Raw genomic sequence first — 14,637 nt, 5'->3', positions numbered from 1 at the left:
TAAACTTAAACGTCATGATTTGGGTCATGACGCCATAGGTTTTGTTTATTCTGAGAATGGATATTAGTACTAATTTAACACAATCTAAGATTTACAAGTTTAAGTCAATTTATTGTGAACGTTCCGAGTTGCTCTGTAATGGGCCTAGGCAACAACATATTCCAAATGATATCACGCCAGAGTAAAAATCATTTATTGTGGAATTCTTGTAAAATCGAATTCATTAGATTATCAGCTATGTCCATGAGGAATATAAGCTAACTGCAGTGGCCTTGTAACCGCAGATATGTTATGGAGTTACTCGGGAAAAAGGGGAACATTAACGAGTTGATATTAGCCAACAGAAAGTAGTGGCAAGGGCGTTGTGAAAATTATCGGAAAATATATATATATATACATTCAGCTGTAAACATAAGCCAGTAAGTTCGCAATGGTAGAGAGGCTATTCACAGTCTTAATCGGTAGTGTGACGTTAGTTCTCGTTTTCTTATATTTCATTTCATGCAAAATGTTTATTTTTCTAACTGTCAGTAGCAACTATATTGAACATCAGAAATAAACAAGGGTGGTCACCGCTTTCGGTTTGAGGCGCAATGCAAACAAGTATGTTTTGCTGACTCATTCATCGTTGCAGAACTGTCCGATGTGTCATAAGTTCAACTATGAGCTAAAATGGTTTTCCTAAGCTGTTGTCACAGCGGATGTGAAAGGAACAGCGCCGAAAGAGCAACTGAAATCGCTTGAAAGTAATTAAGATGTGGCTCTCACTCAGTGTTGGTTGCGCCGTAGAATTACACAGCAGCATAGCAGCTCATGGGTAGTTTCAAAATTAAATAGCTCAGACTGCCTTATCATGGATCAGTTTGTGTAACTGTTTTTACTTGCTTTCAAACCTCGGAGGCTCATGTAAACAGACATCCTGCACTAATTTATTATCGATTTTTAAAGGTAATATGCCACTGGGCCGATCAAGCTGTCTATTTGAGATCGTCATCTAATTATCTTATAATACTCCTTCACCGACGCAGTACCATAGTTTCTTTAGAAACTTCCGCCCTTTATCTAAAATCAAAACAGATTAATTGTCACTTTATTACTCAACAATTTATTGCGTCTATAAAAGGCTTTGAAAAACAAACCACTTAACTTCGATTAATTAAGTCTTTGTCCCTCCCCCAAGGCACGAATTCAAAATATGTCTACCCATAATCATTCCCGTACATAGCCATAGGAAACCCGGCATGCTTTTATGTATCTATTTTCAATCTGGAACGTTTTAAGAAAGAAACAATTGTCATGGCCGTACAACCTTGTGTTGGTTGAAGTTTTGTAGCATTGTCAGAGCCAAACCGCAAGACTGACTTGATAAGCTCGCATTAAGTCTAGATCTTTCACAACAGGGGAGCAAATTGATGGAAGTCAAGGGTGAAATTTATTTTTTACGCTCTTTGAAGAATGACTTCTCTGATGAAAAAAGCCCGCAAGAAAACGTTTTTGATGTTTTGCTAAAAGAATTACAAACACAATTCAATACTGAACAGTTTCTGAAGAGGCATGTTTTCGAAATTCGAAGTTTGAAAAGACCAAGCAAAGCTGACCTAATTTAAAATGATTATCAATGAACATTTCCCAATTGAAAATGCTATTAGAACGGTACTCACATTGCAAATAAAACTATTGTTTCATCGTTTCTAATTCTCTTTTTAGTTTGGTGCATATTTCCAACAACGCTTCTGTATCAAAACTATTGAATCGGAGGGTCTTGATCAGGCGAAAAGCCTTAATGCATCTCGCCCTGAGCGTTTTCCAAGGTTTATAAATAGTATCGGACATTTTTTATAATTCAGGACTCACTGCATAAAAGTTTTATTCACACACACACCAGCGGTGCCCGAAGAGTTGCCAGCTACACCTAAGCTATTCAGGAGAATCTGAAAGTTCGAAAGGACCGATCGAGAAACTAAACTAAGATTTTGAAGATTTGACAAGTAAGTTGATTTGATGAATTATACTGAATCTTTTCCTTTATAAGTATCGATAAGTGGAAATCTTTGACAAATCTGTGGCAGCTCGCTTTTGTATTTGCCACACCCGCCTTGCTTCGGAAATAATCTGAATGAGCACTTCGTTATACACTTAAGAAAGCTCCCATAACATGATCTGTTTTGAGTTTTGAGTTTCGTAGGAAGACGACACAATTGAAATTTGTAGACATTGAGATTTTTTTTATCCCTCAAAGCTTTCAGCATTCCATTCTTATTGGGTTTTATGCTGTTTTTACTTCATAGTCTCGGTCATTTCATGAAAATTAGAAGCTAAATACCTATAAGCGACAATTAAATCCTAGGTTTAAAACTGTTTAAACACGAAGATACAAAATCAGTAGAGTGCAAAATAATTCGATCTTAAGTAGGCGCTGCCGTTGTCAGTGATCCGGACGATATTTATAAAATTTCACAGTCGCTTTGGACCGTACCTATGAGTCTCATGTTTAGTACATCAGGGAAGTCGTTCTACAGGCTATCTGAAAATATGCCAAATTACTTGAATAAGTCACTGAATGGAAAAATTCGTTCTGTCTACAGACTTGCCAAGACTTTTACTGGATCCTGTCAATCTTGCTCTTCACCGTGGTTATGGGTGTCACGTTTAATTGGTGTTTTTTTTTTCTTCTCATCATTTTGTGCATGTAGACTAATCAAACGAACGCCAGTTGACGCTCGCGAACCCACGCAACAGGGTGGAAAATAAATATTGCTCCCACGAGATGTCGACAACAACTTCTTCGTTAATTAATGAATCAATATAATCCCTTTATTGGCACAGCCAAAGTTCAAAGAACGCCAAATTAAAGAATGCAATTCAATTTAAAGAAACACTTTTGCTGATCCTGGATTTTCCAATGGGTTAGGCTCGATGGAAGATAAATTTATTTTACTCTTTAACCCAGTTTAAGTCCCACTGGTGACCTCGACAGAATTTCTCCTCACACTATCGGTTACAACATCAAGCAGAAAAGTAATGAGAATGAAGAAAAGTATCAATTAGTGAATTATTGGTTGATCCAATTCCAAATTCTCCTAGCATCATATGAATTATATGGCAGACTGTAAGGAGAATTACTAATGAGATCTTGGGAGTTAAAGGGTTAACGCTCAAGTGAGTTGCTTTAATAATCGAAGCTAAGATACTATCATGTTGCTATCCCATGAAACAAATAATCCAAATTTTAATCGTTTTAAAAGATCAAACAGTTAGAGCTGAGACGGGCACTAAAATTAACTGAACTTCTTAACGAAGTAATACTGCAAGGTGTTTGATTTCGGACAAGTTGGAGTGAGGCGATTCTACTTTAATTGTTTTGGACATGATCAACTCGGCTTCATACATTGTTTACTTTTAATCCATAATGAACTAAGAGCCCCGCAGTTTGTTTCTACACCTACTCTGAAACAGATGGTGCCGAAATGGTTGTTTCCATTACTGTATGAGAGCGATAAATATTTTCAGCTTTAGATGAGTTACAACAATGGTCCACTTTAATTGTACAAATAACTTCAAAACGCAGTTGTTATCCATCAGCCCGGTAAATCGTCATTGACTGATCAAACCTCTTGCCTTCGATATGTTGGCATTTCGCATTAAGAATGATGATAAATGTCGTGTTCTTAACGACTAAAACTACACGAGACAAGTTGCTTCAATCAACTTCTTTATTCAACTCCCTACTTACAGGATATACTTACAATGATATAGAGCTAAATTAATGATCACGTGATTACATAAAATCCAATAAGCATACACCTAACAGCGGATGTTACATCAACACAACATTCCCCCATACTTATTTAAGCGATGACCTAAGTGTGTAAATATTATTCGTCATAACCTAAACGAATTGGAGGCTTACGGTCACGACTGGAGTAACGAGCTGGTTAGTTTGCGTTTGGCGATGTCAATGTTTCGGCAAGGATTCTGGCTTTGGCATTTCGTAGTTCTGGTTCGGAACGATTGGTTTTGGCGCGTTAACCCTTGTATTCGGCGTGTGGTTGTAACTTTTGTCACGCATTTGGTCTACATGCCGTTTCCACACTTGTTCACCGATTTGTGTTTTATACGACACTGGACCCGTGCGTTCAACCACGGTGGCCTCTGACCATTTTGGCACACCTCGAAAGTTTTGGACTAAGACCTCGTCTCCGATCGAAAATTCACGTTCTTTCGACTCGCGATCATGTTCCGCCTTGTCGTACATTTGTCTATCGGAGATTTTGCGACTTAGGTTTGGACGCAATAGGTCCAATCTAGTTCTCGGTCGGCGTTTTAGAAACAATTCAACCGGCGTTTGACCTGTTACACTACTCGGCGTCGTTCGATTACTGAATAGAAATCTCGCCAAGCTCTGCGTTATTGACGAACTTCCTTCAGTTTTGAAGTGTTCCTTGAACGTCTGAACGGAACGTTCTGCCTGTCCGTTTGACCTCGGATGATACGGTGCGACTAGCGTGTGTTTTATTCCATTTTGTTTCATACAATCTGCGAATTCTCGCGAAGTAAACTGTGGACCATTGTCGCTCACTAATTGCATCGGTACACCGTATCGAGCAAACATATTTCTCAGTCTCTCGATCGTTGACTCACTGGTCACACTAGGCATTATTTCCACTTCTAGCCATTTGGAGTGACTATCGACCACTACAAGAAATATCTTATTCACGAATGGACCGTCGAAATCGATGTGAATTCTCTGCCAGGGCGTGTCTGGCCAATCCCACGGATGCAGTGGTGCGATTTGCGGCTTGTTTCGCGTTAATTGGCACTTAGCGCAATCGCGAACAACGGAAGCAATTGATTGATCTAATTTGGGCCACCAAACATGGAGTCGTGCGAGTGACTTCACTCGCACAATTCCAGGATGCCCTTCATGCAACTCCTGCAAAACTCGTTCTCGCAACGAACCCGGAATTAGAACACGAATTCCCCACAACAAACAACCGTCAGAACAGTGAGTTCATTCCGTCTCTGATAATACGTTTGGATAGCCGGATAGCCATCCTGTCATTGTATACTCAACTACTCTGGACAACACAGGATCCGCACGTGCAGCCTTTCGAATCTGACCCGCGGTTAATGGCAAAGATCCAATTTGTATGGAATTTGTCAACTTAACTTCATCGAATTCCTCTGATTTGCTTCCAACGGGCAACGGCAATCGGCTTAAACGGTCTGCGTTCGCGGGTTTTCAGCGTTGAAAGATACTCGATCTCGTACTGATATGCCGACAACAAGATTGCCCATCTCTGCAGTCTCGCGGCAGCTAGAGTTGGAATACCGCTTTTCGGACCTAGCAACGTCACTAAAGGCTTCTGATCGGTTACCAACAAAAATTTGCGTTCGTATAGATATTGATGAAATTTCTTAATTCCAAAGATTATACCAAGGGATTGTTTCTCGATTTGCGCATAATTTCTCTCACTCTTGTTCAACGTGCGCGAAGCGAATGCGATTGGTTTCTCTTCGCCGTACGGAAACACGTGTGAAATTACCGCTCCTATACCATATTGCGATGCGTCAGTATCTAACTTAAGAGGCAAATTATTCTGATAATGCACCAAAACTGGGGCTTTCGCTAATTTGTCTTTAAGTTTTGCGAATGCGTCCTCTTCCGATCTCGACCACTTCCATTTAATCCCGTCACGCAATAGTTCATTCAATGGATGCGTTACCATTGAATAATTGTTTTAGTAGTTAACCATCCCAAGAAATGATCGAAGTTGCTGCTGATTTTCAGGAGCAGGCGCGTCACGAATTGCCTGAACTTTCTTCTCAATCGTGTGCAACCCGCTTGGATCGACTCGGTATCCTAGATACTCAACTGATGGTTGCATGAATTGACATTTGCTTAGCTTCAATCTTAAGCCTGCGTTTTTTAGCCTCGTCAACACCTCGTTGAGATTACTGATGTGCTCTTGATCGTTTTTGCCTGATATTAAAATATCATCCACTCGGCAAACGACCATTGGTATTGCTTGCAATGCTTGCTCAATCTCAGACTGGAAAATTGCACTCGCGCTGGAAACGCCAAAAGGTAGTCTAGTAGGTCTATAAAGTCCCTTGTGGGTATTGATTGTTACAAACTCCCTCGAGTTTTCTTCCAGCAATATTTGCTGATAGGCGCGCGATAAATCTAGCTTCATAAATTGTGCTCCGCCGCTCAAAGCAACGAATAACTCCTCTAAATTTGGAAGCGGATGTTGGTCTACCTCCAAAGTTGAGTTAACTGTCACTTTGTAGTCCCCACAAATCCTTACGCCCCCATCTGGTTTCACTACGGGCACTATGGGCGCTGCCCAGTTAGAGAAACGAACTTTCTCTAACACTCCCATATTTTCTAGTCGATCAAGCTCTTGCTCAATAGCCCCCTTAATTGCATGTGGCACTGGTCTAGGCTATTGAAATTTGGGTACAGCTCCGGGTTTAACAAACAATTGAGCCTTTGCGCCCTTCAGTGTTGCCAGTTCATCCTTAAATACTTCTGGATGTTTATCTAATACACTATCAAGTTCGTTACTTATCCTCTTGATTGTAAGCTAATTGAGCCTAATCTTGGAAAGCCAATTACGTCCAAACAGACTCGGACCGCTTCCTTTGATGATTTGTAATGGCAACCTCTCGGTTTGGCCTTCGTACTCAACGTCAACCATTGCTTTGCCGAGGACTGTCAGTGGTTCCCCTGAGTAGGTTGACAGTCTCGCGCTCGATTGTCGGAGTGTTGTGGTTGGACACGCCTCTTTCCACGTTTCTTCTGACATCACAGACAGGGTCGCTCCAGTGTCCAGTTCCATCGGGATCTTTGAGCCATTCATCTTGATGTGAATTAGGATTGCTGGTTCAGCTGTTTCGTCCTCCACTTTGAAAATACTGAAGTTTCCCGCTACGCCTTGCTCGTCTTCCAAGTAACGTACTGCGTTGGAGTTCTTAGAGACATTTCCTCTCTCTGGTTTGGAGGCTCCCTTTTTTCTGCAAACCTTTTGGATATGCCCCTTGCATTGACAGAAATGACACGTTTGATCCTTAAACCTGCACGTTTGTGGTGCTTGGCTTCCACCGCAACGGAAACACTATTTCTGCTCTCTTGGCTTTCTGCCTTGCTTGTTCTGCGTACGTGCTGGTAGCACATTGATGTTTGAGGGCGGTGCCACTGGTCGGAAATGGTTCACCTGCTTTTCTGCTGATTCCATGGCTATGGCCGTATCAAGGGCCTTTTTCCAAGTTAGTTCGGTTTCAGTTAGCAGCCTCTTTTGGATTTGCCTGTTTCGCAATCCACAGACAAATCTGTCCCTTAATGCTTGCTCAAGGAATCCTCCGAACTCGCAGCGTTTCGAACACCGTTTTAGTGCTGCGGCGTAGTCCACCATTCCTTCCCCTTCTTCTTGATCACGCTTGTGAAAGTGAAGACGCTCCGCAATAATGATTGGTTTCGGTTGGAAATGGTTGCTCAACGTTTCCAACAGTTCTACAAGCTTGAATTCTAAAGGCTTGGCTGGGGCCTTTAAGTCCCTCAATAGGTTGTAGCTTTTGCTCCCTACGCTCGTCAAGAAAACTGCTACAATCCTTCTTTTCGTCTTTGAGCTCGTTCGCTATAACGTACTGCTCAAATCGCTTAGAATACGAACTCCAGTCCTCCTTAGCTGGGTCATAGGATTCTATCGATCCGATGGTAGTCATCCTCGTCGCCAGTTGTCGTGTTCTTAACGACTAAAACTACACGAGGCAAGTTGCTTCAATAAACTTCTTTATTCAAATCCCTACTTACAGGATATACTTACAATGACATAGAGTTAAATTAATGATCACGTGATTACATACAATCCAATAAGTATACACCTAACAGCGGATGTTACATCAACACAACAATAAAAATGATCATACAAGGGGTGAAATTATCGTCAGTATTGGCCAATCTACGCCGCCAACAAATAAAATATGCGTTATTATTTTGCAATATGTTGTTACACTCTCTAAATAGATGACTCAAACCGTGGCAAATAAAAAAAATCAAATGCTGAGGAAACACCAAGAGTGTTTTGAAAGATCTTTCATGTGTAGACGATAGCAGTGTGGATCAGCATGTGTGCTTCATTTCCATAATTGTTCATTTCTCGTGGAGTGCAAAAAAACTTACCGGTTTCTTTGCCGTTTTTGTGGATGTGGAACCAACTTGTGACTCGAACCCCCGCTAATTCGAACCATTTTTCGTTTCTCTTGGAAATTCGAGTTAGTGGGATTCTGTTTTCTCATTTGCCTTTCTTATGGCTGTATATTTATCAAAGTCCGTTGCAGTCATGGTGCAGCCGTCCAGGGGGAAAGAAAATTAACGAGTACCTTGCATGTTTCTTGTTACTTGCGGATCTTTATTAACCTAGTTTCCTTTGGTAGTGTACTCTGTAAGTGGATCCTCAGTTTGCAAGTCAGACCAGTTATCTCACAGGGTCCCTTGCTTCTACAGTAGATTGAAATGAGCAGGGATATTTTATACAATTTAAGTTGATTTTGTTGATCGTGATCCTGATATGTAAATAATTTTGTTATGAGAAACTTTCTCAAATACGAAGATAGACTGATAAATTTATAGATTGAAATAAAGTGAGACCTTAACTCGTCATTTACGGCCTAATGGCCTTGAAACGAGTAGTGAGCTATTTTTTCGATTCCAATCTCGCACGACTTCGAATGCAAAACATTCATAAAGTGCTTCTCAGTATAACGGGTACCTGGGTACACGCAGTCATGCTTCTAGTTACGGGAGAAGATTTAAATTAATCGTATTTCAAGCTCGGTGTTCGAATGAGTTAAAGTCTCAATATCAATTCCATCATCTTATCAAAATTAGCGACTTAAATTTCCAGTTTTATTCCCATTATTAGGGAGTTTTGGATCAGCGTTTGCTTTTACATACGCGTGACCGCAAACGCTTAATTAGGAGTCACGTAACCAGACTATAGCGGTCACGTTCGCCATTTGCCGTCCACGTTTAAACTTCGTGCAAGGCAGTTACTCGAACTCCCTCGACAATTTTTTTCTTCCTGTTCGAAAGTTCTCACACGTATGTCCCATAAATATATGTGAGGTGATGAAGTCTTTTCTTTATAACCAATCCGTTTGGAACACTAGGAAACCAATCTTTTAGCCACATTTTGTGCAGACAGGGACGCGTAAAAAAATGCTCTCTCGGCCTACAGATCGACTTTCGTAACCTGAGAGACTCAAGCAACCGAGGCACCAACTTTAAAATTAAAAGCCGTCCCAATCGTTTTATGTTTTGATAATTGCGCTAATTACTTGATTATGAAATCAATAATCCTTTAAATCTTTGGTTGCCTCACTTGGGCTCCATCTCCGTGACTTTGTCAGATGCAAGAACACAGTGTTCCCATTTAAATGGACCCTGAACTGCCGACGCCCGACCATGTTGAGGGCTACGAGAGAACATTGGAATGGAAACTTCTCTCTTCAGATGAGGGTATTGAAGATTCAAAAGAATGAATCGAAAATTGCCCCCTTAACTCTTACTGACCCAACAGTAAAAGAGAAGCATTTAAATTTTGTTGAAATATTCGAACATGCACGAATATATACTCGAACACTTTCGAATGTATTGAAAAGGCTAGGGCCCGCTTTCTTCTCTCTTTTTAATGTGGAGAAGAAGTAAATTCATAAAAATCAGAAAACGACCTTTACGAAATAAACTAACAAAACAAGACAATAAAATAAATACATAAATACGACGCGATAAAAAAACTTATCAAATGCGGAGGGAAATATAGGAAACACGAAACACTCGCACGAAAGTGGTTTAAAAAGCATTTCTAAGGGCTTGAAACGAGAAATGTGTAGGGCATAGTAATTTACATAGCGCAAAAATGACACTGCATAAATGAATGCTGAAGTGAAAAAACGAACAGAATACGCGTAAATTAGTTGGTACTAGAATAAAGCCGAGAAAGTGTTAAAGAAAATCAAGAAATGAAAAGTTCTCCACAATACATGTATGTATCATTCGATCATATGGAAGCAATAGTATCAAATTAAGACCAAGAGATCATATTTCTTGATTAAGACTATACCTTGCTGTTAGTGATGCACAAAAAATATAGACTCATAAAACATATGCATCAATTACCAACTTCACTGAGTCAGTTTTTCTTGGTCTTAAAAATTTTATAGTTTGGTTTAACACTCTTGTCAATCCTTGAAATGGTGCTATTTTTTGGTTTTACTCTTCTAAATATCCAAGCTGAGAGAGGCTGACACAAGTCTCGTTTATAGCACTGGTAAAAATACCTACATTCCTCATTTGATTGATTTACATTGACGTCCACCTGAGTAAATTTTGTAGATCTGCTCCTTAGCGGTAACACAGATGTTAAGATTACAATCTTTAAGCTTCCTGACCCTTGTCAAATGTGAAGAATACTTAAGGACCTTCTGAAAGGCATTTGTTATCATGAAAACAATAGCATATTCAGTTTATGATACTATTAACAAGAAGTCAAATGTTTTATCCAGATTTAATCCTTCATTGAACACTGATGTGTCTCCTCCGTATTCATTAATTTCTTTTCGGCCCAATTATGAATTTTGAAGGACTTTATAAGACGAATCATAAGCATCTAGGACTCAAAAGGTGACATACTGAAAGTGCTTACTTAGTGACATGGTTGTTGTTGGTATCGAAACACCTCCGCATCACTTCGTGAGCTCTTAGAAAACATTCTTGGACGAAAGTTTCCTCTTAATGTATAAACACCTTAACCTTTCCTTAACCATTCAAGAAGCTCTATTATATTCTCTGAACCGTGCTTGTGTCAGGATCACAAAATGACACAAATCATCGGTACTTATGACATTATAATTCCGCAAAATATTATGATGAAAAATGAACGATTTGCACGCAAGTTGAATACTCACTTGAATTACGCTTTAGTCCAAAGCGGTATCAGCATAGCTAATCTACCTTCGCCCTGCTAACTACCCTTTAGCCTGAGGTTTCGTTCAAGAAGGCACCGAGTTCCCTGGCATCAACTTAAGAATTAACCCAATCCGCCAACCTTTTTTTGACTTTTTAAAACATAAAGGACAAAGACTTTCCTTCATGATTGCGAAAAAATTTTAGATTTTATTTCCTTAATTTTAACCAGCATGAAATTACATTTTGCTGTTTTCATCATCATTCTTTGTCATCTCCTTTTTCTTCTAGTTCTTCACTGTTCGTCGTTTTAATATTATTCTGTTTTTTGATTACGGAAACGTACTTTCCTTGCCTACAGATACAAAGCAACTATTAGAAAAAGAAAGCAAAAAAAAGCACAGTCTTTTGTTGGTATTTATTTCACGTGTGTTAGTCAAAAAAAGCGTAATAATTTTTTTTGTTTAGGAGATATATTTACCTTAATTTCCTCCCCATTATTTTAGTCTCTAGCTTTTTGAAAGTGCTGAGAAAGCCAAAGCTCCTTTACTGTCATGTGGCCGGTACTCAATATAGAAACCTGTTTATCGCTTTCCGTCTTACTAATCAACGCAGAAATTATCCTTTTCAGACAATTACCATAAAATTGAACACGATGTTCAAACCTCAGTTGGCCTAAGAGGTAACTTAGTGTCTGAGGAAATGATCAATTTAACAATAATCACGCAAACATACAAAAGAACAAAACAAAGTAAAAGCTGAACCATTAAAGGTAGAAAAAATATGTGGAGGACTTTGTACAGCGGTTATGAGCTATTCCAAGTGAAATGTTCCATGTGTCTTTTTAAATCAGTTGTAACTCTGCAACATGAATCAGAATTAAGAACATGAGAGAAGTTCTTCGATGATGTGCCGTCTAAACTATTGAGATCACTGTAAAGATCCGGTCTGAAGATCTGGCGTTAAATGTAATACTTAATGATTTGAAATAGGGTCAGAACTTGGAGAACAAAGCGTTTCATCCCTTCTTAAGAATCCTTGGCACTCAACTTATTATTAGACTTAACAGCCTACAGTTCTCGATTAATTCTTTATGATGCTTTTAGTTCATGATAAAAATTATACAAAAGTTGCCTAGCTGCATCTGGCCCGAGTTCCGTTTATTCATTTACGATTTTAAAAACCTCGAGTCCGTTTGGAACCATGAAAGCAACAACAACAAAAACGACTAAAAAGAAATGACAAACAAAAAAAACAAACAAAAGTGAAAAGAAGCCTCGCTAACAATGACCTGTTATCTTAGTCTCGCACTAGAGAGGGAAGTTTTATGGCGCACATTTCTTGTTCATCTTACAGGCAAGCACGTCCATTTGTTTGCCATCGCATCAGTCATTTACCACAGGTAAGATGCATAGTTTCTTGAAACATAGTCTAGCAATCAACTCAAACATTTAACTTAATTCTATTTAATCAATTCTTACCTTTATTTACTCCTGAAAACGGTGTTTCCTTCTCTTGTGTCTCTCTTCGTGGTATTCATCTTCTCACACAAAATACTCTTAATAGATTTTTTAACCTAATGAAAATTTAATTAAAAGAAGTTCGTCACTTGATCCATCTCGCCGATCATAAATTTTCCTGCATTTAAGTCTGCAATAAGCAAATTGAGATTAACCTGCCGTTTGGGGATAAAAAACTAACTGCTCGCAAGGTAAAACTGAGGTAGCCAATTTGAAACAACAAGTAGCAAACCAAAAGTACCTCAGGAATTCATACATTCTACTTTACATGGTACTGTAACTTCATAGTAAAGCGACGTTTGTAATGTAAATGTAAAACTATATTCATGTAAATTCTTCCCCTTTTGCCCTACTTCTGAGCTTCAGACCGCTTGCTTTTGAATACAATGAGTTTTCTTTCGCTTAGCTATTTCACGTAATTTCAAAAGTCTACACAATATAAATACTATAGATGTACAAGGAAAATCATAGGGAACAATTCTTGGTCTTTCGGAGCTTATGAAAAAAAAATTAGAGACTTACCGAATCGTCTAGAATGCAGAAACTCACAAATATGAAAAGTCCTTGGAACGAATTCAATATGGTGAATATGTAATGAAACACAGCTGTTGATGTAATGAACGTGAGAAAGCCAAACGACCACGTGACACCCAGAACTGGCAGTAGCATTGCAAAACGTCTCAACCAATCCTTCACGTGCTTGGCAGGTATTTTGTTGTTTTTGGTTTTAGTCGCTCTCAGTACCCGACGGAGCAAGAAAATTAACAGACTTGAGTTGATCTAGAGGTAAAAATTCACAAAAAGATTGATAAAAGAAGAAAAGATAGAAAAAAACCAAAACAAAGAAAAACAAATAGAAATCCTGCTTCTTGTCTCTGCTTACGAGTGTTTTGCCCTTAGTACTACAGGTGTATACGTAGTTTACCATTCCTTTTATTCCTACGATTTTCTCAACCCCTATAAACCTTTTAACTATGATGACATTAAAAAAAAAACAGTTTTGATTAAGCCAAAAAATATGATCAGATATTTGTTCGAAAAAATCCTCCAGTGCCATACCTCACATATTAAACGGTGTCTGCATAAAATATATCTTACACCATAAAAGGAGCACCATTGTTAAAAGAGTATACTTACTAATAGGATTACGGCAACTGGAGCAACAAACGCCCAATAAATGAGCCAATGTTCTGTTGTAAGCCAACAGTTATTTGTTGCATAGGACTTGATTCCAGTTACTGTCAGAGAAATGGCCACTAATAGGACTGGAACACCTGGAACAGCCAGAAATGAATTAAGTATTAAGAAAAGCAACTACCAAATTTTCTGACCTTTTTAAATGAGGCGTTATATTTTCGTGCTTAAAAACGTCCAATGCATATGAGGATGAAAATGTACTTGTTCAAGGAGTGTTGCTCTTACCCCATCCTAGAGCGTAGAACCATTTCTTTTTCAATGCCAGAATTTCTTGCCGTTCAGCCTTTAATATCAGGAAGTACAGCATAACACCATGACATAGCATCCAGAAAAATACAGACAGGAGGGAATAATGGAGTAACACTGCGGCTGTTGTGCATAACTCCTGTGAATGTAAAATAAATCTAGAATATGTGAAAAATATTATAGGATACGTAAAATTAAGCATGAATTTTGATCGGATCTTTTCCATAATCTGTTAAAGGAGAGAAGCACAGATGACGTCACAATTAAGACTGTTCTACTTCCTTATATTGAGCAATTCCATGCTGCCATGCCTCTGTTTTGTATTAGATCACAGAAAACTCAGATGAATTACGAAAATCCATGACACACGGGTGCGCCCCTTTGCCTCGTTTCTGTTCTTACTTCATTTTTATCTCATATTTGATCTATTACTGAACAGAAGTACAGAAGTATAGACACAGTTTTTTTAAAAACGAGTATCGAAACACATTTGATATTTACCTTTGGTCTTTCTGCTTTTCCAGCTATAATAATTAGAAGACAAGAAACCGAAATGGCAGCAAACAAATGCAGTAACATTGTTATCCGAAAACTTCTCAACTTTTTCCAACAGGCTGAGATTGTCACACAAGTGAGCACCAGAAAGAAAAGTGAACATGCGCAACCTACAATAGAAATATATTTGAAGTACGGCTGATGACGAGG

General features: G+C 38.8%; 2 protein-coding genes across 2 annotated transcripts in view; both read right to left on the bottom strand.

Moving 5' to 3' along the window:
• Positions 1 to 14,637, bottom strand: part of LOC136279484 (adhesion G-protein coupled receptor D1-like) — a 34,955-nt gene extending 20,318 nt beyond the window's left edge. The window contains exons 1-5 of the mRNA XM_066163368.1: positions 14,434 to 14,637; positions 13,912 to 14,071; positions 13,627 to 13,763; positions 13,012 to 13,269; positions 12,451 to 12,545 (exon numbers count right to left, since the gene is read on the bottom strand). Coding sequence (XP_066019465.1) covers positions 12,453 to 12,545; positions 13,012 to 13,269; positions 13,627 to 13,763; positions 13,912 to 14,071; positions 14,434 to 14,511 — 726 coding nt within the window. The 5' untranslated portion in view covers positions 14,512 to 14,637 and the 3' untranslated portion in view covers positions 12,451 to 12,452. The remainder of the gene's footprint in view (positions 1 to 12,450; positions 12,546 to 13,011; positions 13,270 to 13,626; positions 13,764 to 13,911; positions 14,072 to 14,433) is intronic.
• Positions 6,591 to 7,418, bottom strand: LOC136279693 (uncharacterized). The gene is made up of 2 exons (XM_066163632.1): positions 7,221 to 7,418; positions 6,591 to 7,043 (listed from the first exon to the last, which is right to left on the bottom strand). Exons 1-2 carry the CDS (start codon positions 7,416 to 7,418, stop codon positions 6,591 to 6,593), a joined length of 651 nt encoding a protein of 216 aa, XP_066019729.1.

The sequence above is a fragment of the Pocillopora verrucosa genome, chromosome 3 (genome assembly GCF_036669915.1).
Source record: "Pocillopora verrucosa isolate sample1 chromosome 3, ASM3666991v2, whole genome shotgun sequence".
Taxonomy (NCBI): Eukaryota; Metazoa; Cnidaria; class Anthozoa; order Scleractinia; family Pocilloporidae; genus Pocillopora; species Pocillopora verrucosa.
The sequence above is the reverse complement of the archived record's forward strand: the minus strand, read 5'-3'. Positions and strand labels throughout refer to the sequence as shown.

What these genes read in the sequence shown, in the direction of transcription:
- LOC136279693 (XM_066163632.1), bottom strand. Translation starts at nt 7,418, where the DNA reads ATGGTGGACTACGCCGCAGCACTAAAACGGTGTTCGAAACGCTGCGAG. An exon ending in TGGAATCAGCAGAAAAGCAG is followed by an intron (nt 7,044 to 7,220) that starts GTGAACCATTTC and finishes TGTCAATGCAAG; the next exon opens with GGGCATATCCAAAAGGTTTG.